Source organism: Drosophila mojavensis, unplaced genomic scaffold (assembly GCF_018153725.1).
Source record: "Drosophila mojavensis isolate 15081-1352.22 unplaced genomic scaffold, ASM1815372v1 contig_80, whole genome shotgun sequence".
Lineage (NCBI taxonomy): Eukaryota > Metazoa > Arthropoda > Insecta > Diptera > Drosophilidae > Drosophila > Drosophila mojavensis.
In genome coordinates this window covers 14,655,537-14,680,315 of record NW_025318906.1, presented here as the reverse complement: position 1 = coordinate 14,680,315, position 24,779 = coordinate 14,655,537, and the positions used below count along the sequence as shown (strand labels likewise).

The window sequence follows — 24,779 nt, the reverse complement described above, 5'->3', positions numbered from 1 at the left end:
TCGTCATCGGCATGAATTTGGTCTTTCACATCGGCACACAAGCAGACCTGCCGCCAGTGCCGCCGCGATTTCCCCGTTGCGGTGATCACGTACCACCCGTTACCTGGTACTAGCTAACCCAGCCGACAGCCAACAGTTAGTGGTTCGCCAACTGCAACCACAGCGGATACTTTTGAATTTATTTATTAACCACTCGCTTTAACTTAACTTGTAGACTAAATACGTTATAAAACGATTATTAATGTGGGGTGATAACCATACTAGATCTATGTTTGAGTTTATTATATGTTTATATCTATATGTTATAGCCTAAGAGAGTAAATGTTGTGTAATGCTCGATGTGACAAACTGTTTGTAGACCACAGCTCGCATCGTTTAGCTAGCTAGCAGCTGAGCCTCATAGTCAAATGCACTAACCCTTCTCGTTCTACAATATAGTCGCATCGGATGCGGATCATTTGATATCGCTGATCGACGAGGTGTCGTACGTATCGCCACCTTCGCCCATGCTGTCGCAGTACCAGGACATTCCCGAGGACTACTACTGCAATGGAGACAATAGACCCGCCAATTGTGGGGAGAATTGTCAGTGCACTCATAAGATTGATATACCACTGAATGCGATTGTCGAGGTGGTGCTGGTGGATGAGGTGCAACAGATCAACATCAGTCATCCGTTCCATTTGCATGGCACTTCGTTTTACGTACTTGGCATGGGCCGATCGCCGGATTCGCAAATCAAACGAATGAATCTGAAGCACGCCCTAGATCTGGATCAGCGCGGCATGCTGGAGCGACAGTACATAAAGCCGGCTCTCAAGGATACAGTGGCTGTTCCCAATAACGGTTATACGGTTCTGCGATTTCGAGCTGACAATCCCGGGTTCTGGCTGTTCCACTGTCACTTTCAATATCACATCGTAATTGGCATGAATTTGGTCTTTCAAATTGGGACTCCAAAGGACTTACCGCCAGTGCCTCCGAACTTTCCTCGTTGCGGTAACCATATACCACCCATAACTCCCAGCACTTCATGGTAGCCAGACTTTATATACTCTCATAAGTAGCAACTAAGTGCATTAGACCTTTAAGTATTGTTATTTATCATTATAGATATTAACAAAATTCTACCTTTGTGCTTAAATGCGCTTCAATCCGTTAACATTAAATAATAAAATTGTAATTAAATTTAAATTTAAATTTATTTACAAATAATATGGCAACATAAGAATGATTTATGCGAAAGAATTACTGGGAGGATGGCACAGATATAAACCAGAAAAGCTTGTAACTGTTATATGCATTTGAACGACGCGGTATTTGCAATATCGATATCCCGAAGTACTATCGAAAGCAGTATTCATCGATACGCTTCAGAAATTTAGTAAAATGAGAGACTGTTCAACATGCAAAATATTTGTATTTTATCTTCTTATTATTATAATTATATTAAATAAATTTTAAAATACTAAATAAACTGAAAAAGAAAAGATATTAAAAATTTTTTTTAAGATAGAAAAGCAGCAATTTATATTAACAGGGTGGCAGCACTATCAAAGTGTGACCGCGTTGTCACTATAAACAAAAATACGCAATATAAAATTAGCTTGTAAATAAAATCGTTTTATAATAAATAAAAAGTGTAACTATGGGAAAATTAGAAGGTGTGTAATTCAAGTATAAAACTACTAAATATATTAACAATTTTCATTATTTAAGATCGTCGCTCGAAGCGTAGCAAACGACAAAAACCAGCTAGGTTTGCGTCGCCTTCCGAGTCCCCATCATCGCCGACTCCGGCTAACTCCGTTTCCGAGCCAGCTGAGGCGGTAACACCTCAGACAGTCGCACCAACAACTGCCAAGCCTACAGTGTCAACTGCATCGGCAAACAATAGCAAGACTAATGAAGTGGGCAGCCAACGTTCGCGACCTGCTACCAGCACGAAATCCTTGCCCGGCAACGCTACGCCTCCAACCAGTTCCACAAAGAAGCCGAGGAAACGTCGCAACAGTGATACGTCTAGTGATGAAGAACGTTGGCTGAATGCCATCGAAACTGGCAAACTGGAAGACGTCGATGACGAGTTGAAAAAGATAAAGGATCCCAAGCTGATGACAGCGCGTCAGCGTGCCATGTATGAACGGACGCAGGACACCGAGCCGGCACTAGCGGGCTTTGTTGAAGAGCTCATTGCCTTGCCAAGTGGATATAGGGAGAAGGAGAAGCCACAGACGGCCGAAGAGATACAAAAGGCAGCGCTGAAGTCACAGAAACGCAAGCAACAGGCTGACGAGCGTCGTGAGAAGGACAAGCAGAAGACGATGGAGCGTCTGCTGAAGAAACAGGAAAATGGCAAACAGCGCTCAGCAGCACGCAAACTGCAAAACCAAAAGCAGACAACGCCATTGCTTACCTACATGAATACCCTAGATGGAGCCTACATCATAGTGCCACCAGGCCAGGAGTTTCCAATTCAAGCCCAGACCGCAATTAAGCCACCGCCAGCTAAACTCTGCGGCGTCTCAGGCTGTGGCAAACGCAAAGTCTACAATTGCTCCAAGACGAATACTCCGCTGTGTAGTTTAGCCTGTTATAAGAAGAATTTAGCTGTTGTCTAATTATAGTATTATTAAGAAGGTATATTTTATTGATTCATCAAGAAGTTGTTTATAATTTCCTGCTGCTCCGACTCTATGCGCTGCAAGTACTGATACTCGCTCTTCAGACGCTCCAGCTCGACAGTTTGCTCCAGGATCTGGCTTTGGTACACCTGCTGCTCGGTCTGCCGCTGCTTGGCCATTGTCTTCAATTGATTTTGTGTGCCAATGGCGCGCAGTTTCTCGCTCTCCACAACTTTTGAGAAGTTGTACGCAATTTTATAGAATTCCTCGCAGAGTTTTTTGAAATCCTGTAAGTTTTTTGAGTACTCCAAGCACTCCTGCCGCAGCTCGATCGTCTCATTGGCAATTGCCGGATCTTGCACTCGCAGTCTATAGATTTCGTCTATATAAAGTCCAGCCTTGTTCAGTTCCTCCATATTGACAATTCAACTACCTTACTGTGTTTTGCTATTCAAAACGAGGTTGCCATGGCTACGACTGCAACCCTCTTCGAGAGAAGCCAAAGGTTCATTCATAGTTCATGGCATAAGCAGAAGCAAACTAGTTTTCAGTACGGATTAAATATATTTGTATATATATTTGATTCTACGATTACAAACATCAACTATAGGAGCTAATACTTTGCGCTCTTGGCTTGGGTTCGGGTTTGGATTAAACAGTTATCGGCGAGAGAGAGATGAGCGGATGGGAAATATGTAGAATATAATTGCGATTAATCTCACGATGTTCACAGTGTTTGTTTTGTTTAGTATATATAAGAAATTATGAATTACATTGGTTGCAGTTGTTTCGTTCGGTAAGTTTATATATCGCAGCAGCGATGCCTGCGCTGAGAGGTCAGGAAGAGGCGAACCAACAATGGCTGCAAGCACCGCAATTTTGCCATCAAATCTGTGGGAACTCCAACTTATACCTAAGTCAAGTGGGATTGTTGCGCTTGTTGGAGCGCAAGCGGGCCAAGCCTGTACGCTCCTCCTCCTCGTCGCTAGTATACTGATGCATGCTGGTGCCACTGACGCCTCCCGCACGCACCGAAGATGTCGCCTGCAGCAATTCCTGATCCGGCGCATTGCGATTCTCATAGAGCAGCACCTGCAGTGTCTCCTCGTAGATGCGCGCCTCCGGAAACTCGACTTTCGTATGCTTTCGATCTGTTGTATAGACTATGGAGGTACAGCAGACCTCCGCTACTTTCTTGCCATGACCATAGAAGGACCAGCAACAGATCTCACTTGGACCGATGACGTCCTTAATAAAAAGTATTCGTTCGTTGAAGCGCAACGATAGCTTGTCGAACAGTTCAATATTCTTGAGCAAATTATCATCCGATGTGCTTGTGTACGAGTATTTGTTGTTCTGCCGCTGCACCACTAGAATGACCGCCGGCTTCGACGACGAACTGATCAATAGCTGTTCCTCCTTTTGCGACGTTATCAGGGGTATGCGACAGATGGGCTTCGGCTCCTGGTGCGTATACAGTGCACGCTCGCATGACATCGCCAGCTCTGTGATGCAGTAGTATTTTGCTTCGGCGAGCAGCTCGGCAATCTCTTTGTTCGTCTCTGGCAGCGGTACACTGCCATCTCGCAAAAAGTTTAATATTATACCAAAATGATTGCCACACCGATCAATTAGAATCCAACCTGAAATTGTATTTGAGGATTTAGGAAAATTCACTGCTAGGGAGTCACCATATGGACAAACCTTCCGAATCTGTTAGCACCTCCATGCGCCCACTAAACATGGCGCTTAGCATGGTATCATTGTGTTTTGTTAGCGTACCAATTGTCGTATAGTACAAACGTCCACCCACATTGAGCTTAACGTATTGAGATGCGTGTCCCTTTAGCAAGACTTTCTGATCACCGGACATGGCTTCGGGCTCCTTGGCATGAAGTACAAGCTGGTTGCTGGCTGCCTGATTCAAGTGCACTTTGTCATTAAATGCACGGCCCAGATCATCAATTTCAATGCTGCTGTTCCCGCTGGTGCTTGTGCTGCCGCTGCCACTGCCACTGTTGTTGCTGCTGCTGTTGTTGTTGCTGCTGTTGGTGTTTGTTGCAGCAGCCCCAGTCACTGCCCCGATGCTTCCGTTTACTGCGTCCACGCCCTTTTGTTTGGAGCCTCTGCAAACGCTTTCTTTTGCGTTGCTTACGCTCGCCGTGAGCGCCAATGGATCAATTTTGGCGAATATTTCACTCTCTTAATGGGAATATTAAATGATTACTAACAGAACTCTTGACACACTCAATACACATATACATATGAATATATACATATGTATATACCAAATCTGAATGAACTGATGTAAATATACAAAAATGTACTAATTTAGAACATAGCGCGTTTACTTGTAAAAATACTAAAATTATAGTGTCTTACCTGTTTATTAAACTTCTTCACGGCTAGAAAAGTATACAGTTTGGTTGATTATATTTAATATATAATATATTAACCACTACTCTTATGAGAGTACTTCAATTCTAGTTTTAACAGTCGTTTTCGGGTATAAAACTTACAACACGCAGTACATGAAGCTGTGGACTGTTGGTTGAATGCGGTATTTTATTTGGCACTAAATTAACAATCAGCAGCTGTTATCCACGCTTAAAATACTAAAGGCTAAATTGATTTAGGTTCTTGTGATTAATTTCTTAAATACTTGATTAGTTTACTGTAATAAGAGATCAGATACACCCCTCAAATTTCTAGAGCCAAGATACACTAATAGAAATATTCTTAATGCTTCATTTGTAAGGACTGTTTACGTTTATAGGCAGGAGTTATCATTCTTACTGGCTTTTATTTTTTTTATTAACTCGTCACATTATACATTATTATTATATTTTTCTTTTTTTTGGTTGCGTGCATCGAAAAATAATAATTAAAAGTTTTGTATTTGTACGTACGTATGTATGCATATGAATATATAATGAGAGTGAGCTTGATGATTCAGTTGTGGTTGAAAGTTTATGGTAAATTACTGACAATATTAGAAAAGAACAAAATAAAAAGAATATATATAGGAATAGTTAAAATTATGTGTACAAATTAATATTGTGTATACACTTGCAGTAAATAATTTGGAAATTTTTACTCAGCTCTAAGAGCTCTCTTTGAAATAATGACCAAAACGCAGATGCACCAGCAGCCACCTCTATTGTGGCCTCAATTATAAAATTTATGTGGATGATACGACAACAGCAGCAGTCTCTGTGTCTGAGTTTATGTTTACGTTTGTGTTCGAGTTCAGTTCGGCTGCCTCCTTCTGTTCTTTAGCGGATGCGGATGGCTCTGGGCAGCTGCTAATGGCATCGGTGGAAATCTTTGCAGTCTCATCCGTTGACTTTAGGTCATCCTCAATCTTCAAGCGTTTCGATTTGCTGCTGTTCTCACACTCATTAGCGTCATCATCGACGCTGGCATCTGGCGAAGCGCTGCGCTTTAGGGCACTCTGTTCCGCAGCGCCATCGACGTCCTGCTTTTTTAGCTGAGCTGCCTCAAGGATGGCGCTTTCTGTTTCAGCTGGATTGAGTGAGGTCTTCAGTTCTTGTAGCTTCTGCTTGAATTTTACAATGACAGCGGTCATATTGTCGCAGCCAGTGCCATCGCCCATCGTGTTTGGTGCCAAGCAGTTGTCAAAAAGCTAATCGAAAGATTAAAAGTAAATAGTTTTATTATTATTATTATTATTATTATATGGCTTAGAGAAGCTTCATCAATTTGATGCTCACCTCTTCACAAATTTGCGATAATTTCTTGGAGCTGTCTTTCAGACGCATACGCACAAAATCAACCACTTCCTCGCTGGACATATAATTCCAGATGCCATCGCAGGCCAGAACCATGAATTCATCTTCTGGAGTAATGATTAGTTTCTTCACATCCGGCAATGCGGATATCATCTGTGCTTCAGCAGGCAGTTCCAGGTTCGTCTTGTAAGCATGATCACCCAGAGCTCGGGATAGATTTAGCCCCCCATTGACGCGGCCATCGAGAGTAACACGACCGCCGGCCTTGATAATACGAGCAGACTCCTCGTCATCCTCGGGCTTATGATCCAGACTCATATCAATGGCCTTGCCATTGCGACAGATAACACAACGCGAATCGCCAGCATTGGCCACATACAGATCGCGACCATGCAACAAGCCAACAACAGCAGTGCAACCGCTATCTTTACCTGGTTCCTCAATCATGTTGGCACAGAAATCATTGTTCGCCATTTGATCTTCATCTTCCTCATCATCGCTTACGTTTTCATCCTGTAAATGCAAAAGGAAATGTTTAGTAAATAAAAACTTTGATAACCTCTTTAAATATTATCATTAAAGGTAAATAGTTGGCTTCACATTTTACCTCGTCATCGTCGTCGTCGTCTTCGTCGTCATCATCATCATCATCATCATCGTTGACGTCGTTATCATCCTCCATATCGTCATCCGATGAACTTTCGGCCGCAGCAGCAACTTCTTGAGCCTTAGTCACAGCATTCTCGTCATAGTCGGCATCATCATCGGTGGACTCTTCTTCTTGAGAAGCATTGGCTTTCTTCAGCACTTTCTCCGATTCCTTGCTGGTAGACGAGATGTCAGCGCGCTCTGGCTTGGCATCTACTGCTGGTTTCTCTACGCTGCCGTTAGACTTTGCCTCTGCGATGTCACTGGAAGCGGACACAATAGCATCCTCCGATGCTCCTGCTTCTTTATTGTCATCTACAACCGCAGCTTTGGCCTCTGAAGATGTGACACTGCCATTTTGCTCGATAGGTGCAACGACCGGGCTGCTGGTCGGCGGAATTTTGCTAGCAACGGCTTCGTCCTTGGGAGTAATAGTTGTGCTCGAGGAATTGGTGGTTTTGCTAGCACTTGAACTGCTGCTGCTCACTGTCGACTCATCTTCCGGGTCAATTTTGCCCACTCTTGAGCTACTTGGACCAGCTCCGTCGACTTCGTTGAATGCAGCTACAGCTGCTGCTGAAGTTGAGGAACCTGGGGGCTTTGCTGTAGGATCCATAACAGCCTTATTAACCGCTTCGGCGGCAACAGCTGCAGCACGACGGCCACGCAGGCTCGATGACAATGTGACGGTTGCATTCTCCTCCTTCAGCAACGAAAGGTCATGTGTTTGCGGTAGGCCCTTGTATTTTCCAAGAACCTCAGTTAATGGCAAATTGCTCTCCTCATGCAGCTCAGCCAAGTCTTCAACGTCGTCCTCCTCATCAAAACCCTCACCGTCCTCATCCACAACATTGTGCTCGCCAGCTAAGATTTTCAATGTATTTACCACTGTTGGTTCAAGCAATGTCTTATCAAAGCCCAGAAATGCATCCTTTAGCGCTTGTTCCAACTGGCCGCTCTTATAGCTGGCTAGGCTCTGAAGGAACTTTGGAAGTTGATCGGCACAATATTGGGCCACCTCGGCACCGCCATGACCATCGTAGACGGCAAAGAACGATGTGTCCGTATCAAAATTCAATATTGAGTTATGTGCATCCTAGGATTGGAAATATAAATTGGAGTGTGGATAGCACACAAGGCAGAGACGGTTCATTCACTCACCTCTTGGCTGTTGCGCCAGCCTTGCATCGAGCTGGCACCCACGACGAGCATCTCATTGAATTCGTCTGTGGACGCCTTATCCGTCTTTGGATGCGATAGGTAAGCACCCATTTTTCACTTCACACAATAAGTCCAGTGCTTAAAGAATATCCAATGGAGCTGCACGTAGCGCCAGCCGAGTGCCTGCCTACAGTTTCCGTTGACGAGTTGCGGAAAAATCGATGCTTGGCCAACGCACGCGCGCAGTGTGTACTTTTTTTCGCGCCACCGGCAAAAATAAAGCCGGAGTCAAAGGTTGCTTGAAATTGTTTATTCTGTGAGAATAACAAATTGTTTAAAAGATAGTTAGATATTGTCGTTATTGTTTATTTTTTCTGCTCGCACAATCGAGTTGTCCGCGAATGTTTCATGAAATTTTAAGTTCTACACGTTCTCTTTGGCGTCTCTGCAAATTTTATCGTGTGTATCCAATGCCGCATTGTTCGTTTAATAATTTGCCAAAATATCAAAGAAACTCATTTGTTATGCTCAAGAATAGTTAGAAAATGGCGTGATTTACCAACTTACTATTATTTGCTATTAGTAGTTTACAAAAATTATTCTTTTCGCAATATTTTCGTCTATCCGCAAAAAAAAAAAAATCTACACAGTCCACCGTGTGATGAAAAGATGCCATCAAGTTAAAGATGGGATATTTATTTACTATCGGCCTACATCGTTGTCAAGCATTTTGTGAATCTGGCAACGCTAAAAACTCAAACTGCAGTGTTTCCATCGTTTAATTTGATTCTCCATTTGCCACAGCCCAATACTTACTGATATTGTTAAAAATATGTACAATTTCCACATAAATTTTAAACAGCTTCAAAATTTTAGACTTAAAAAAAGAAATTACCACCACTTTATTCCAAGGTGGCGATATTGAACTGTATATTGTAATAAATTAATACTTTATTTTTCTTTATTTTATTATATTTAAGAAATATATATTTAAAAAAATATGAAAAATTATTATCAAAAGATGTGTAGAATATGTGGTATTTTTGAGTTGACAAGAATATATTTGACTGAAAATTCAAATAAATAAAATATTTAATCCGATTGTAAAAAAAAAAAAAAATAAAATAGGAAATCTATTGGAAAACAAACAAAAAAAAAAAAAAAAAATAAATAAAAAATAAAAATAAAAAATAATAATAATAATAATAATAAACATACAATATAATAATTTAATTATATATAAATTGGAAATTCAGTTATGGCAAACTTAGTTAGTAATTAAATATTATTGTAAATATTATGCCAAATCATTGGATCTAATCTACTTATCTATACCTTCGCTCCCAGAAAATTAGATAAGTACCACCGAGTGGGAGTGAATTGGAATCTAATGGGGTAATCAATCTGAAAATCTGAAGGGCAGGAATTAATATTATTGTATGAGCTCCGAATATTTTAGTGATTATTACAAATATTATTAGTTCAATGCTCGCTCTCTCTCTCTCTCTCTCTCTCTTTTGGATATGTTTCGAATTTACATTAATTATTTATAATAGTAAACGTTTATGATACTAAAAGTTTAACCTATATTTTATGTCCCATATACAGGTTACATTGTTGAATTGATTAAGCTTATTATCTGTTATTTAATATTTTACCTTTACCTGTTCCTCATCTCTTGGGAGCCCCGTAAAGTATGTTATATTCTCGGTTTAAATTGTTGAGTCAGCGCTGGTAATAATTAATAATGTTTGCTATTATACAGCCTTGATATATAAGCTATTAAGTCACATTATTAAGTCAACTATAGGGTGGCCTGGGTGAAGCAGAGGCCAAATCACATTTTAGCTGCATGTTATTTGTAATTAATACATATATCATATATCTCAAGTTAGTTTTGGACAGGTATAAATAGTAATTATTTTATTGAATTTCAAGAGAGTTGTTATTAATTTATAGTAAAATATGTGAATTATATTTTATATAAAAACAATCATAATAATAATATCTATAATAATAAAGTGTTTAATATTGAACTGAAATGTGTGTAAAATTTACTTTGGCATCTATACCCTTTAATAATTTAAAATTCAAATTATTTAACATGAATTTATAATGAAATTTCAATCAGGATAGATTAAAAAAATTATGCACTGATATAAATAACTCGACTAATTGAAAATGCCACAAAATGAGCTAATGAAAACTCGCTGTAAATATGCACTCATACAAGCACACACACATACACACAGGCATACACGCGCACATGTGTGCAAGTTCGACGTCAAGTTTTAAAAGGTTCTCCTTTGCCGGATGCTGGAAATATGAATAGCCGAGAAACGCTCGCTTTTTATAACTTTTTAATTGTTTCGATAATTTTGTTTGCCAATGAATTGGCATTGTCTGTCCGCAGGAAATCTCTCAAGTGACCCCACGTTGATGTTTGAGAAAGAAATGTTTGCTTTACGCTAAATTAATTCTCCATATGTGATGCGATTAGTCACAGCAAACGATTTCGATATGTATGTATATGGAATATACATTAACGAGTCGACAATGGATTTTTGTTGTTTTTATCTAATTGGCACTTGATAGTGTCAGCTGCAAACTATGAATGTGACATTGTTACCCAATTTTTCGGAACTTTTAGAGAGTAAACAGATTTAATAGTTGATTAGATAATTGCTACAGTTAATGGTTTAGCAAATGTCAGTAATCATTTCGTAATTCCATTGAAAACAACAAAAACGGACTTTATTCCACTCAGCTGGCAACTCTGGCGATCTGCAGCTTAACGACACTTCGGAGCAGTGCATTAAACATGAGCGGCTTTCGGCTAAGTCGACGAGCGAGCAACATGTTGCTGTGTGTATTATATAAGCCACTGGCCCAAGACCCAAGGCCCAAGGCAGAATTTGCGAACGCAACAAAAACACAGCAAAAGTCACTTGCTCGTCGAGCACTATCGGCAAGCGAGGGTGTTGCGCAGTTCATTTACACATGCACACACACACGCACACACACACACTCATGCACGCAGGAAGACACTTTTATGTTTACCGTTATCTGCATACCAATACCAACAGCGAGCACTACCCACTGTATTGTTGGCACGCTTCGCTGCGACGCGTCACCCATTCCGTTAGGTATAAAAGCCAAGGCGACCAAAGGACCTGCGCTCATTCACATCGGTTGAGTTGTGTTGAAACGTTCGTATCACTTGCCAAGCAAAGCTCGGCGATTCAGAGCTACCTGTGGCAGCGGCAGCAGGAAGCGTAAGCGCAGTGCGGTGCAGTTTGAATTTACAATTTTTAGCAAAAGTGAGTTTCATTTCGAATTCAATCTCGGTTCTTCGCTAAGCCTTATCGCTCGTCAGTTCATGTAAGCAATCGTGATCCATTTTAAATTCTTAACAATGACTTTATTTGTACTGTGTGGTTAGATCGCTAAATTATAGAAGAAATATACAGAATTTCATTTACAAAAAAATCTTGCGTGAACATATTATACACATATTTAAACATATATATATATAAGCCTTTTAAATGAAAGAATGTGAGCTTGTGTATTAGCCAAATTATACATATACTTATAAATTTTTATCGTATTAAAAACTTGGTTAATGTCGAACTAAAAATCACTTAGTTCTAGAGTCAGTTGGCAAACTGTAGATGTAATCCTTATAGACTTTAAAAGGAAAAGTGCACATCCAATATCTGAAAAGTGATATCAAGCGGATTTACTTCAAATGAATTTTGATTAAGACATAGTATTTATAATACTATTTTATGATCATCGTAACCATTTGCTATACCACTATTTTACCACATTTCGCATATTCAGTTAAATAGAATATAGATTTTTCTAAAAATCCGCGAGATGTGTAAGCACAATAAATATATAACTTACTTGCGAGGAAATTGAAGCTAAATTCAGCTTTTCTAGTGCCATCCGAACAAAACGTCTATAAATGAAATTCTCTATAGATGCATACTCTTGATACTTTTAGGTGCCTTATATTTATTATTCATTTATATTATAGACTTACCGGATACAGGAATTTTAATAATTCTTCACCAATTTATTGCTTCAGATGAGAGCTCTGCATATTTTAAGAAATTGATAGAATTGTTACGCGGACAGTTAAAAAGTTAACCAGTTTTATCTTTTCTTATTAATATTTAAAAATAAATAATTAATTTGATTAAGAGTGAAACAAAAATTTAGTAATAATATAAACTTGCGATCAAAGTTTTGTCATATTTACTTAGCTTCTGATTTGCTATAATTTTAATATTTAATTTATAAATTATAATTACAGATCGCAAACATATGAAATTGGCAATTTCTGTCATATTATTCATTTTGTAATATATCCTTAATTGTTAAGCATACAATTTCAATTAAAATTTGCATTTTTGTTCCTTTTATACCCTGTGCACTCCTTGATAAATATGTATTTATATATATTTACAATTGAAAATTTACTGAAATGAGCAAGACGCAAATTTTCTAATTCTCGCTTAATGAACAGACAAATATTATTCAATGCAAATTACCAAATTGTATTATTAATAAACTGCTAAATATGCATTTTTTTGTCCGTTTCGTGAGAAGAGAAAGGCGTACATACAAACACACAGAAATTTAGTTGAAGTAATGAAATTACTTATTGTATTGAATATTCTAGCTGGGCTCTTCAGAAAAGTTTTCCTTGAGACCCAGGTAACAATGAGTTCTGCCCCGAAGGCCTAATGAATATATATTAAGCACAACAAAAAGTGGCTCAAATGCCTGTTGCCTAAATGAGTCGGGGATGAGTCGAAGAAGAGTCAAAGAGTCAATGAGTCAGCTTCATACATAATAAATATTAAATATGCACAAATGTTTTTGGCTGCATTTTATTTGCCTTTCAGTGAGGCTAAGCAGAAAAGTTTACCGTTGCCCCGGACGTAGCCTGAGGTCGCAGCATCTTTCAATCTAACAATCCAACAATCTGTCAATCAATATTCATAAATTGTTAGCCAGTAGCTGCGGGCAGGTTGTTTATAGAGCTAGTTTTCACAGTGCACAGTGCCAACTTTTGCACAACTCGTGCCCCGCCCACCATCTCGCCCATCGCCCAGCTGCAGGCAGCACGCGACAGCTCCTGCCGATAATGGTCTCTTTTCTTGCAATTTTCCTGAACTGAAATGAAGTAAGCAAGGGCTACAGCCGAGGACCATCTCGAGGTGTTAGCTTACCAAATGCAAATTTTCTGCATAACACTTTCTATACCCTGCGGCCTAGAGTCGAATGACAATCGACCTTTTTGCTGCACTTGCCATTGAGAGCATATCTATTCCAATATATATTATCATTGTGTAATTTAAATTGCTTTGTGTTTGATTTCAGTTGTCATTTAATTAGAAATTACTAATTGAATATAAATTATAAATCACTTCTATGAATAATTTAGAAGAAATCGAAGAAACTCTCGCTTAATATTATATATGTTTTATATATATTATCACCTATGACAATGCTCAGTCTGTGTAAATCTAAACAGGGTATTAAATTGTTGCCCACGCGCAACTAAATCACCGTTTGATTAAATCCTGTGTTACGATATCCTGTGCATATTTATTATTTATGGTTTCATATTTGTGCATAAATTGTGAGAGATAGGCGCACAATGAAAATTCGTTAGTTCCATTTACTCGAAATTGAATTGAATTGAAATGCAATTGCTTATCGGATAAATCCAGCTCGAACACACACACGCACACACACACGCACACACACACACCTACGCAAATGCAAATTGTTTGCTATTTTGCATTTAACAATGAAATAATAATAGTGACTGACTGGCATTATGATAGTGCGTAGCACATCCATTGCCAAAGGCAAATCCATTTAAAAAATGTCGCGGCAAGCCCAAAATCCCATCAAGCTAAACACACAGAGGTAAAGCAAGAGGGAGTGAGAGAGAGAGGGGGTGGGGGTAGCTACTGCCTCTTCTATTTACTTAAGGACATATTTATTTTTATACAAAAAATAACTGGGGAAAGGGTTTGATATTTGTTTTACTAGAATTTCCAATCGCTATCTACTTGGCTCTGCTTACCTAAGGCCTCTCACCTCTCTCTCCTCCTCCTTTGTCTCTACCACCATCTCTAGCTGTACCTCTGCCTGTTCACATATCTGTTTACATATTCACATTAGAAATTGCATCAGCTATCTGTCTGCTGTCCACAAACATGCCTGGTTAAATACATTTAATGATGCCGCGCCCTAAATCTAGCTGCCGTGTGGCCGCCCACATTTTAGCCTGGCTGAAAGCAGCTGTCAAAAAATGTTGTTAACTTAAATGTTAAATGTGTGGCACGTCAACGTCAGCGACCAGCGCTGAGGCTGTGTGCTTCAAATCTTAATTGAACTCTCAGTTATGAATTACGAATGTGAAAGAAGTGCCAAAGATTAAATGCTCTTACGCTCAAATGTATATTTGAAACTAGATTAGAGCATGTACTAAGACTTATATATAATATGGCTGCTTTAGAGAACGTTTTAACTATATAAATATAGTAATTTTGGTTTCATATACATACATATATTGTATGTTAATGGACAACAAAAATAATACATCTTAGGAGTATTTATAAGAAGAAACTCTAAAAGAATAGTTTAAATACTCGCAACAGATATTCTCTGAAAATATAGCTTCACTCTTCTATACTTCTAAGTATTTAATCTATAAAAATATAAGATTAATGAAGAATAAAGATTAGAAATAAAAATTCAGCAACGCCTCAATTATATATCTTCATGGTGCTATTAGTCTGAGAAAATATGCAGTATTCAGTATGTTTTTCCTAATCCCCAATAATATCAAGTATACGTCTAGTTCTAGAAGTGTACAAGATTTAAATATTTGGCTGCACTGAAATAAAAACTTGATATTTTAATACATTGTAAATGCATTTGATATTTTAAAACATTCTCAAAGATTACACATACAATAATATCATAGCTCACTTATACAAGCTAAAAACTTGATATTTTTTATGAAAGTCTTGAGCAAAGTTATAGCTATCTAAATACTTTATATACAAATACCACAAGCATAGCTTTAAAATATATTTCATGCTATCAAAGATAACATACAATAATTATGAAACAAGTATCATGCCCTCTGCTAAAACACCAAAAAGTAAGAGAAGCTAATTGAGTGGAAGGGGACTTCCCCCTCTCTGAAAGTTGTAGCACTCTCCATCATTATCTGTAATCGAGCTTCATTTCGTGTGGGTGGCTCGCTGAATCAGCCACTCGACTAGCTGGCGGTGGTTATTTTAAAATTCTATCAAAATATTGTTCATCTTTTGTCTAAGTCTTTTAAAGAAAAACCCGCCAAGTTCAGTCAGCGATGGTTAATTAACTTAATGCCACAATTGCTGCCAAAAGAGCAACCAATTTTCAGTCAGCCAAGGACTGCTTGGCTCCTGCAGGGGCCGCTTGGCCATCTGCTTTCTTGCTGACGCACAAATCAGGCAGAAAAAAGCACAAAAAAGCCAAAAAGAAAAATAAAAAATTCAAATCAAATTTCGTACGTGTCCGTTTTTTGGGGTTGCTTCGTTTTTGCCTTGATTTTTCGTTGTTAAACGATTGGCCAGGCTATCAAATCAAATGCTGTTTACCTTTGGCTACCTTTCGCCACATGACGCCCCCGACGATGCATGGGCGTGTCTGTAATAACAGTATTTACGATACACGAAACCATAAATGCTGATTTAAAAAACATTCGCAATAGCCTGATCAGATATATATAGAGATATATATGTATATGTTTGATTGTGGGCAATTAAATGCCATCGCACCTGTACGTGTTGGCCATACCGTAGCCGTGCCAGACAAACGCGTCAAACTATCCTGACGTGACTAATGACCGACGCGAGGCACCCTAGAAAATTGATAAAGAAAGAGATATACATTTACATTAATTTATGAAAATCAGGAAGCCACAAACAGATCTCACTCAATTACTATGTGCGTAGCATTTATGGAATTGGGAAATTCACAGACTATTCTGTCTGCCTCGCCTCTGTGGCGTTATCAATGGCAGGTACCTCTTATCGGCAGCTGCGTAACGATAGCGGCATTTACGCATTTACAGCTAAGTGGGGCAACCAGTTAACACGCCTCCAATTGTCATTTTGGGCTTGGGAATCGCGGACAGCTCGAGGCTGTGACGTCCAGTCCGAGTCGGAGAGATTTGTCGGCTATGTTCTCTGTTCACCTCAGCTTCAATTACCAAAATTACGATATTACCAAATTTTCACTAATTGCAATTTAGGGCGAGTTAATACGGTGTTTGTCACCTGGCGACGTCTATTAAAATTTATTTGTTTGTCTTGCTTCAAACTCAATGAAGCACATGTATGCGTGCACACGCACACACACACGCACAGTCACTCACACGCACATACACACACACACACACACACACACGCAGTGTCACTGCTTCATTGTCTATGTCGCCATTGTTTAACGGTATCCCAATCCACACAATTTGGCGCGCTACGCCCTCCCTTCCCCTCCATTTCCTTCTCATTCGCCTCTTCGTTTCATTTTGGAGACATTGTTTCAGAGAATGTTGAAATTTATTTCGTCAATTGAAATTTCGTATGGCTAGCGAGTGGGAGTTTTATTTAATGATTATGGATTGGAGTAATGGTCATTGAACTGCTGTTATATATATATATATATACTTATAACTTTGACAAAACTTGAGGAGTTAAACCAGGCCTTGGCCAATCTGGAGTTATCTAATTTTTTAGGTCTCTTGACTTCAATCGACTCGCCTTCTGTTAATGCTCAAGAATATATGCATATATATTAAAATGAGAGAAGAGAAGGGATTGATTAGTGGAGATATTGACCACTTGAGTTGTGTAGGTTTTTGACTTTCAGAAGAGACAAACCCATAATTACTAATAATTATCAATGAGTCTAATTGCCTCAGCTATTGTTTCTGTAGAAGAGAAAAGCGACTGCCACGTCTCCTGCTGCCTGTTTCATATAGCCCATATTCATAGTTAACACTCAGCTGATTTTATTGTGATTTAATCGCTCCCAAAATAATAATAATAATAATGAACTTTATTTGCTATTGAAAAGTCCCTAGACATGGAAGATAATTATGAGATTGTTATATAGGCATTTGCTATAAGCTTTATAACTCTATTTAGGACACAATTATTATTATCTAGCAATCATTAACTAAATTTACGTAAAGAGTTAACCTTTAATATTTTTTTCTAAAAGGCGAGCTACACTTAGCTACTGCCTGCCACTTATAAATGGCAAAGGGCAGACGATATAGAATGTATATATAATAATATATATCTGTTGGTATATATAAATAGCAAATATTTAGAATTTTAATAAGTATCCTTTTCTAAAATAAGAATAAAAATAAATATTAATTTTTAGTTTTTAATTTAATATAAAATTTTCTAAATATGGGTCAACTGATAGTATCTGTAATTATGAACTCCCAGGACAAAGCACTGAACCAGAATTTGCTGACAAACAGCGAAAACTGACGTTAAAATCTACTTTGAAAGGAATTCCCCAAGATACCCAAGGATATGAGCGTAATTATGGCTCATTAGCGGTGGCAATGCAGTTCTCCATTTAATGCATATGTAGATATAGATATACCGTATATATAATTGAGAAAAGACTGTGAACAACTGTTGAGCTTCAACTTCAGCTTCAGCTCCGACTTTGCGCTGCCTTTGTAACCGCATACACTGAACTTTGGTTTGGACTGGCTGCAAATTAGAGGGCGAGCAGCGAGACTAGTAACATACTAAAAATGGGACGTCAAGCAGCTAGGGTGGGGCCCTAGAAACTTGTCCCAAAAGTGCGCAAATTTCAGGGAAGCAGAGGACGCAGCGGCTACTCCTTTGTCACCAAAGCTTTTGGCTGAGGTCAGGGCACGCCCCGACGAGACCAACTCGCAAAACATGTTGGCGTGAAGCGATATAGTATATATATTCCCCCAAAGCGTGCCAGACTAAAAGGAGAGACAGATAGTGAGAGAGACAGACAGAGAGAGAGAGAGAGAGAGAGAGAGAGAGAGAGAGGGGGAGGGAGAACGGGTTGGCATTTTGATCTAAACTGGACACTCGCAATTGCCTGTAATTAATTTGTTTGTTTGAGCCAACCCACAGGAAGAAAAATGATAAGTACACGTGCAATAGGCCAAGCTCTAAGCGGACAACTGTAAATTTGTTAAGCCAAAAACTAAGCCTAAGCTCACATGACCCAAATAAAATCCATTGCGGAATATGACGTCAAATTGGCCACATTTTCTGCCTTGAAAGAATAAACAACTTTATGATATGATATGCTATAATATAATAATAAATCATATGTGTTGCGGCTTTCCAGCTTTTGTATGTGGAAGAGCAACGACTACTCTGCCTCACAAATCCTTTCAAGAATTAAGTAAAACAACAACAGTTTTCAATGCGCTTACAATATATTTAGATAATCAGGTCTTTTAGATAATCAGGTCTGTTCGTATTACAACCAGGCAGAGCCGGGAGTTGGCTTGTGGTGGGCATTGCCATGCAGCCAGGGTGTCAGGCCAATGGTCTCCAGATTGGGCACATGATTCGTGCCGGCAGTGATGGGCGAGAGTGCGGCATCCTTGATGATCGTCAGGTGATGGGCTGCGCCGGCATTGCCGTTACGTGTGAACTGTCCGAACTTGGCTGCTTCGTATTCGGTCTTCTGGATCTCGGCGGCGGCAGCATGAGCGGAGCGCTGCAGCGCCGAAGCAGCCTCAGCCTCGCGAGCGGCGGCGATGCGCTGCTGATAGGCAACGGCTGCCTTGGAGGCGGCCAGACGCTGCTGGGCCAGCACCACAGCCGAGGCAGCAGAGGCCGCCTCCGAGCGCTGAATGGCCGCAGCTGCCTCCGACTTCTGGGTCAGGAGTGCGGCATGGGTCTCCTTCTCCATGGCAATGCGCTGCTGGTTCAGCACGTTCTCCTTGGCCGCCTGCATCTGCTGCTGGGCAATCAGCACATTGGCCGACGCCTGCTTGGCAGCCGCAATGGCATTGGCCACTTCACTGGGCGATGGGGCAGTCTTCAGCGGAGCATGGCCAGCACTCCAGGCGGCACTGCTGCCCGCCAGATGGCCAGCCCAGCCGCCAGTGTTCCAGGCGCTGCCGAACTGTCCGCCACTCGTCGCTGCCCAGGGAATGGATACATCGCCAATGCTACGCTTCGGCAGCGTCTTCTCCTCGGACGCACTGCATCCGACTGCAACTACCAGAGCCAGCAGGAGAAGAGGCAACATTCTTGCTCCTTGTGAGTTTTGATTGATTGTGAATTGCATTTTGCTATAGATTCGAATGCTGCTCCCTGTCGCCTACTGAATTCCTCTGCTGAGGGGTTTACTATTTATAGCAGCAACAGTTGCTGCTGTTGCTATTGTTGCTGCTGCTTCTGCCGTTGCTGCTGCTGGGCTAATCACTCACGTAGGCGTTGGCATCGCCAATTTGGGCTCTATCGCTGTGGTAACTGATTTTATAACTGCCTCAATTTCATGAAGACCAGAAGGAAATGAAAGGCTGCTCTCAATTATCAAAAGCTTAGCTAACGCGATGGATCATTGCGCCTTTCATCATCGACTTCATTGGCTATCGTAACCCAATTTCTGTATTATTTAAACGGGATTTGGGGCTGATATTGTTGTTGTGCCTATATAAGAAGCAGATATAAGTACAGGTCTCTAGACAAACTGAATCAGACTCAACTGCATATCGGAAATATATATATTTAATACATTATTATTACTTATCTATATTGAATATCTCCCTTTACTCATATGACAAATAGAAAATACTTGGGCTTTAGCATACATAAACATTTATATAATTTCATTAAAAGGCATTTAAAGTTAGAACTGAAGTTTATTCTGTAAAGGCGTATGTAGATTAAGAGTCCGCTTAGAATTGAGTTTTACTGCAGCTCTTCTGGGCATTCTCTACTCTTACGTCATCTTCAATAGGAAACTCAGATTAAGTGAAACGAATGAATGAAATCAGCTCTACTCCAGCTTATGTGTATTGCCAGTAGTTCATTCTCAACTAATATAGTCTTACTCTATTTTCAATTATTGCCTTTGCAGAATGAGTGAGACAGGAGCTCTTCTAAAAGCCTTCCTCTCATTCTCAACTTATATATATATGATATTTATTTATTTAGGTCTATATTTATTTATTTTATTATATATATATTTTTTTATTAACTACATTTGCAGAATGAACGAAAAAGCAGCTATATTTCAGTACTCAAACAATCTTATCCAATTTTATTTTTATTTATCGTGTTTGCAGAATTTGTAAAATAGCATCTCTGCTCATACATACTTCAGAGTATTTCCCTAATTTATCTCTCTTCACTCTTTCATATTAATCTCAATTGTTGCACTCGCAGAATGGATAAAAACAGCATTAATTCAGCTCCATCTTCAGCATCTGATTTTACTCGCAGAGTGAATTCAACAGCAGCTCTAATTCAACTACAGGGTATTTTGTAGTCTGCACTACTCGCCCACTGCATTCTCATTCACTTTCAATTATTGCACTTGACTGAAGGCATTATATATGTCCAGTGCTCTTCGCTGTGTTCACATGGACAGGCATAAATCTATATAAGTAGATTCGTGGATGCCGCAGTCTTTTGGGCCTTTATTAATGTTATGAAAAAATAAAATTTAATTATAACGCAAGAGCCACGCAGCACAATATACGTGTCCAAAGGTATTACACCTGAAAAACACAGAGCAGACAGAGGCGTCACTCGATACAAATGATGCAGCTCATCTCAGCTCAGCTCAGTTCAGCTCTCAGCTCTCAGCTCTCAGCCCTCAGCCCTCAGCTCAGCTGCCAAACATTTCTCACTGGCCAACGGCAGCGATTGTAATTACCATTAATGCACGTCGTCAGGCTCTCTCCTGGACAAACTCGAATTTTACTTTTACTCGTATTAATGAATACAAATTGAATAAGACAAGCTGATGCCGCAGATGCCGGCTTACAGGTGTTGCAGTGGTGCGACAGAGACGGGGCATATAACTATATTAAGTTGCTTTATGTTAACTAATTTTAAGTGCAAAAGCAATGGATGGACTATTGGAGGAAGGGCAGTAGGGTAGACTGAGGGGTAAAAGGCAATATATATAGTTTAATGTAATTGATATACGTATATTTAATTATTTATTAATTTATTGGGCTTAATATAAAATTAAAGCTCACTTAAAATTGAGCAAACTATATACATAAGATAATATTAATGTAAATATCAAAATAATAAAATTCATAGAAAATATTTTATAATATATAAAATATATTCATATTAAAACAATATTATTTACATAACTTTCACCAAACTTTTCTTTCTAAATTTATTTAAAATATATAAATGAAAAGAACTCAATTATGATTGAAATATGATTAAATTATTAATATAATAATTAAGTTTAAAAAAATATATTTTAATTTAAAAAAAAAGTAGACACCTTCACTAAGATTTTTAGCTAATAAAAGATCAACATAGAAAAATCTTTCTCACACCAATTATTCATATACTGTGTCCATAGCTCCGCTCAGCTCATCTCATCCTCAATAAATATGGTTTTTGTTACTCCGATATATTGTTGGGATAACCCGAAGAAACATATCACCTTGGTTATTATGCATTTAATGGCCACACCCACACACACACGCCCAATCATTCGCCCCCAAGACGCTGATTTGAATTTATTTTATTTCAGAGCGCAAATCTGCTGGCCAGCATGTCCTCCCCGTCGATGGCATTCCAGAGCAAGTCACGAAAATCTTTTATAGGCATTTTATTGCTCACCTTTGTGGCCTTCCTGGCGCAAGGTGTTTGGGCAGCCGACCCGGATGCGGCGTATGTGGACAATGAGCTGCACAAGGACAACGGTTAGCAATCAGCCGGATTGGCTTTGTCAAATCGGAGTTGCAATTTGTCTTTCGCATTTTTTCGCAGAGTTCCCCAGTCTGGCCAAACGTCCGTCGTTCTTTGTGGGCAGTCGCTATGGCCGCTCTAGTGGTAATGGAGCCGTCAGCAATGGCATGGGCACCTCGAAGACGCGACGCCTAATCATCGTGCCGCGCAACGATCGATTCTTTCTGGGCTCGCGCTATGGCAAACGCAGCGATGAATACCTCTCGCCCTACGAACAGAACAGCCTGGGTCTGGGCCTGGCCAAGGCCGAGCGGGAGCCCAACGAAGCCAGCAATGAGAAGCCCAGCAGCAGAGCTCGAACCATGTCCTGCGTCTACACGGGCATCAGCAACTTCTATCGCTGCAGCAATGCCAATTCGTAAGTTCTCAAGAATCGAATATCTGCATTTGCTACATATGGCTTATCCTTGGCAGTGAGGAGCTCAACCTGGGACTGAATATGGGACTGGACAACAATAGTGTAGGCTCGGAGGATGCCAGCAACAATGTGAAGTAAGACATGGCATGGCATGACGCATTCATTGGCAGACGATTCTCTGGCTAGTTAAATATCCTTGTTATCCATTAGCTTCTTAGCTACACCCACACACCCATACACCCATACACACACACACAAACACATTCTTGTATCTTGTTAAATGGTATTAAAATTTTTAACGGGGCTGGAAAAGTTTTAATACCCAACAATAACTGTGTAAATAAGTAAGCATACAATAAAATATGAAAATGCATAAATACATCTGTATCAAATAACATAATAGGTTTACTGAATATATACATATATACATATATCTATATATGTATACATAATTATATATATTAACAAATTGTACTTTAATGCTTAATACAGTTCCATTCATTGGGTATAAAGGATCCTTTAGCTTCGCATATGAATAACCTATACATACTTACATATGATGTGATGATGTGATGCATATGAACAACTTCCATTATGCATGTATTACTCTCTTTCGCTCCTAACTAATAATGTAAACGTTCAATAAAGGCAAACAGATATATACATAAATAGATGTTTAACTCTATTTTAAGTTCATTTGCAATTTATCAGCGCAATATCTTTGGAACTCGTCGTTAAATATAATCAGCTTGACTCTGCTCAGCTTTTAGATACTCTATAAGCTGAAGTCATTTCTATATGTATATATCAGACTATATTAGCTGGAGTCTTACAATTATTAGAGATTATGTTTGTTAGAATCTGTTCTATATCTATTTATTTTTATTTTGATAAATATTTTTTATAATATTTCAAAAAAGTTGCTGCATCTAAGTTTCAATTATTTGATTATATTTCATCCAAAAACCTTAACGCTTTAAACGCCATATAGATGTAGGTCAATATAAACAGTAACTTTATTAATTCTTACACATTCTTTGCTTGGGCCATTCAAGGTTCTCAATTCATTTAAATTCTTAAATGTTTTTGTTTCATCAGAAAAATCTCGGCCATAGCAAAGCAATTTCCATAGCTGCTAATGCATTTCTGCGGGCTGACATATTTGTCTTACATACATATATACACCTGGCAGGGGCACAGGGGCACAGGCACAGGTGATGTATATGTTTGTATGCGGCACGTTTGTCGGCGTAAGTAGTACAAGAAATTTAATTATCATAGCCAGGCCCGCACCGATACAAGTAATGAGCGCGAAAAGGCGGAGCACTTACACCTGAAATGCCTTCTTGGGCGAGCGACGAATGCAGAAATGCTAGAAATTAAGCAAAAGTTTGTCTTAGCTGGCATTGATTTTAATTGTTGGCAACGGATAGCGGTAAACGCCGGAGTACTCCATCTCCACATGAGCGACAGAGCGGCAGAGTGGGAGAGAGATGGAGATATATATTTTAAGCTAGCGGCAAAGTGCTTGCTAATTGTATTAAGTGGCATTGGCAACACTGCCATCTGGTAGCTTCCTTAGCTATCCGCCTCTATCTCCCTCTCTGTCTGCCGCCCGCATCACAACTTTTGGGCAATCAGAACGTGACAGCGTGGCGATAGCTTCTCATCAAACAACTTCTCATAGCGCACCGTCAGCCCCAATTGCTGCACTGCAGCCAGCTCCTGCAGGTAGCACAGACGGTCGTACAGTAGGACATTCTCGCAGAGCAGCTGAGTGAAAGAGAGAAAGAGAGATACATTGAGTCAATTGATGGCCTGGTTGATGGGTAGACAAGTAATGAGCAAAGTACCTGGATGCTGGCCTGCAAGCAGGTCAAAGCCTCCGCCAGACGGGCGCCACGCCCATTGCCATAGACCTGGCTAATTGCCTCAAAGCGGCGCTCGTGCTCAGGTCGCCAGTCCAGGCCCAGCCCCGTTTGGCATGAGTGCAGCTGATATTTCTGCTGAATGCTGGCGAATGTCTGCAGATCTTGGTAGTCAGTCTGTGGCCTCTCTTGCCTCCTGACTCTGGTCGATTCGTCCTCATCGCACAGCGCTGCAGCGACAGAGCGCTGAAACATTTGACTCCCATGCGCCATATGAGTCCGGGCGTCACTTTGCCAGCGGGACTTGGTCTGCT

The 24,779-nt window shown here is 39.7% G+C and overlaps 6 protein-coding genes across 7 annotated transcripts; 2 read left to right on the top strand and 4 right to left on the bottom strand.

Moving 5' to 3' along the window:
* Nucleotides 1-1,537: 1,537 nt before the first annotated feature.
* LOC6579932 (INO80 complex subunit B) lies at nt 1,538-2,658 on the top strand. Its single transcript, XM_002005769.4, has 2 exons — nt 1,538-1,664; nt 1,720-2,658. Exons 1-2 carry the CDS (start codon nt 1,649-1,651, stop codon nt 2,619-2,621), a joined length of 918 nt encoding a protein of 305 aa, XP_002005805.2. The 5' UTR covers nt 1,538-1,648; the 3' UTR covers nt 2,622-2,658.
* LOC6579931 (intraflagellar transport protein 20 homolog) lies at nt 2,622-3,079 on the bottom strand. The gene has a single exon (XM_002005768.4). The coding sequence runs from the start codon at nt 3,038-3,040 to the stop codon at nt 2,648-2,650; it is 393 nt and encodes a 130-aa protein (XP_002005804.1). The 5' UTR covers nt 3,041-3,079; the 3' UTR covers nt 2,622-2,647.
* Nucleotides 3,080-3,168: 89 nt separating this feature from the next.
* LOC6579930 (BTB/POZ domain-containing adapter for CUL3-mediated RhoA degradation protein 3) lies at nt 3,169-4,900 on the bottom strand. The gene is made up of 2 exons (XM_002005767.4): nt 4,329-4,900; nt 3,169-4,267 (listed from the first exon to the last, which is right to left on the bottom strand). Exons 1-2 carry the CDS (start codon nt 4,495-4,497, stop codon nt 3,543-3,545), a joined length of 894 nt encoding a protein of 297 aa, XP_002005803.1. The 5' UTR covers nt 4,498-4,900; the 3' UTR covers nt 3,169-3,542.
* A 675-nt stretch (nt 4,901-5,575) lies between these two features.
* LOC6579929 (probable protein phosphatase CG10417) lies at nt 5,576-8,859 on the bottom strand. The gene is made up of 5 exons (XM_015163992.3): nt 8,753-8,859; nt 8,186-8,499; nt 6,984-8,120; nt 6,359-6,889; nt 5,576-6,270 (listed from the first exon to the last, which is right to left on the bottom strand). The coding sequence occupies exons 2-5, from the start codon at nt 8,294-8,296 to the stop codon at nt 5,806-5,808; spliced, it is 2,244 nt and encodes a 747-aa protein (XP_015019478.1). The 5' UTR covers nt 8,297-8,499; nt 8,753-8,859; the 3' UTR covers nt 5,576-5,805.
* Nucleotides 8,860-11,365: 2,506 nt separating this feature from the next.
* On the top strand, nt 11,366-23,266 carry LOC6579927. 2 transcript variants are annotated; one of them, XM_015163991.3, is made up of 4 exons: nt 11,366-11,505; nt 22,022-22,193; nt 22,261-22,597; nt 22,654-23,266. In XM_015163991.3, exons 2-4 carry the CDS (start codon nt 22,043-22,045, stop codon nt 22,733-22,735), a joined length of 570 nt encoding a protein of 189 aa, XP_015019477.1. In that variant the 5' UTR covers nt 11,366-11,505; nt 22,022-22,042; the 3' UTR covers nt 22,736-23,266. The 2 variants fall into 2 exon arrangements, with proteins under 2 accessions (XP_015019477.1, XP_002005800.1); XM_002005764.4 differs by having other exon boundaries at nt 11,366-11,566.
* On the bottom strand, nt 18,722-19,599 carry LOC122757660. Its single transcript, XM_044010528.1, has one exon. It carries the CDS (start codon nt 19,577-19,579, stop codon nt 18,761-18,763), a length of 819 nt encoding a protein of 272 aa, XP_043866463.1. The 5' UTR covers nt 19,580-19,599; the 3' UTR covers nt 18,722-18,760.
* Nucleotides 23,267-24,779: the final 1,513 nt, after the last annotated feature.

Coding starts and splice junctions, on each gene's coding strand:
- LOC6579931 (XM_002005768.4), bottom strand. CDS start 3,040: ATGGAGGAACTGAACAAGGCTGGACTTTATATAGACGAAATCTATAGA.
- LOC6579930 (XM_002005767.4), bottom strand. CDS start 4,497: ATGTCCGGTGATCAGAAAGTCTTGCTAAAGGGACACGCATCTCAATAC. Junction 4,268..4,328: donor GGTGCTAACAGATTCGGAAG/GTTTGTCCATAT, acceptor ATACAATTTCAG/GTTGGATTCTAATTGATCGG.
- LOC6579929 (XM_015163992.3), bottom strand. CDS start 8,296: ATGGGTGCTTACCTATCGCATCCAAAGACGGATAAGGCGTCCACAGAC. Junction 8,121..8,185: donor GCTGGCGCAACAGCCAAGAG/GTGAGTGAATGA, acceptor TTCCAATCCTAG/GATGCACATAACTCAATATT. Junction 6,271..6,358: donor TATCGCAAATTTGTGAAGAG/GTGAGCATCAAA, acceptor TCTTTCGATTAG/CTTTTTGACAACTGCTTGGC.
- LOC122757660 (XM_044010528.1), bottom strand. CDS start 19,579: ATGCAATTCACAATCAATCAAAACTCACAAGGAGCAAGAATGTTGCCT.
- LOC6579927 (XM_015163991.3), top strand. CDS start 22,043: ATGTCCTCCCCGTCGATGGCATTCCAGAGCAAGTCACGAAAATCTTTT. Junction 22,194..22,260: donor TGAGCTGCACAAGGACAACG/GTTAGCAATCAG, acceptor ATTTTTTCGCAG/AGTTCCCCAGTCTGGCCAAA. Junction 22,598..22,653: donor CGCTGCAGCAATGCCAATTC/GTAAGTTCTCAA, acceptor TATCCTTGGCAG/TGAGGAGCTCAACCTGGGAC.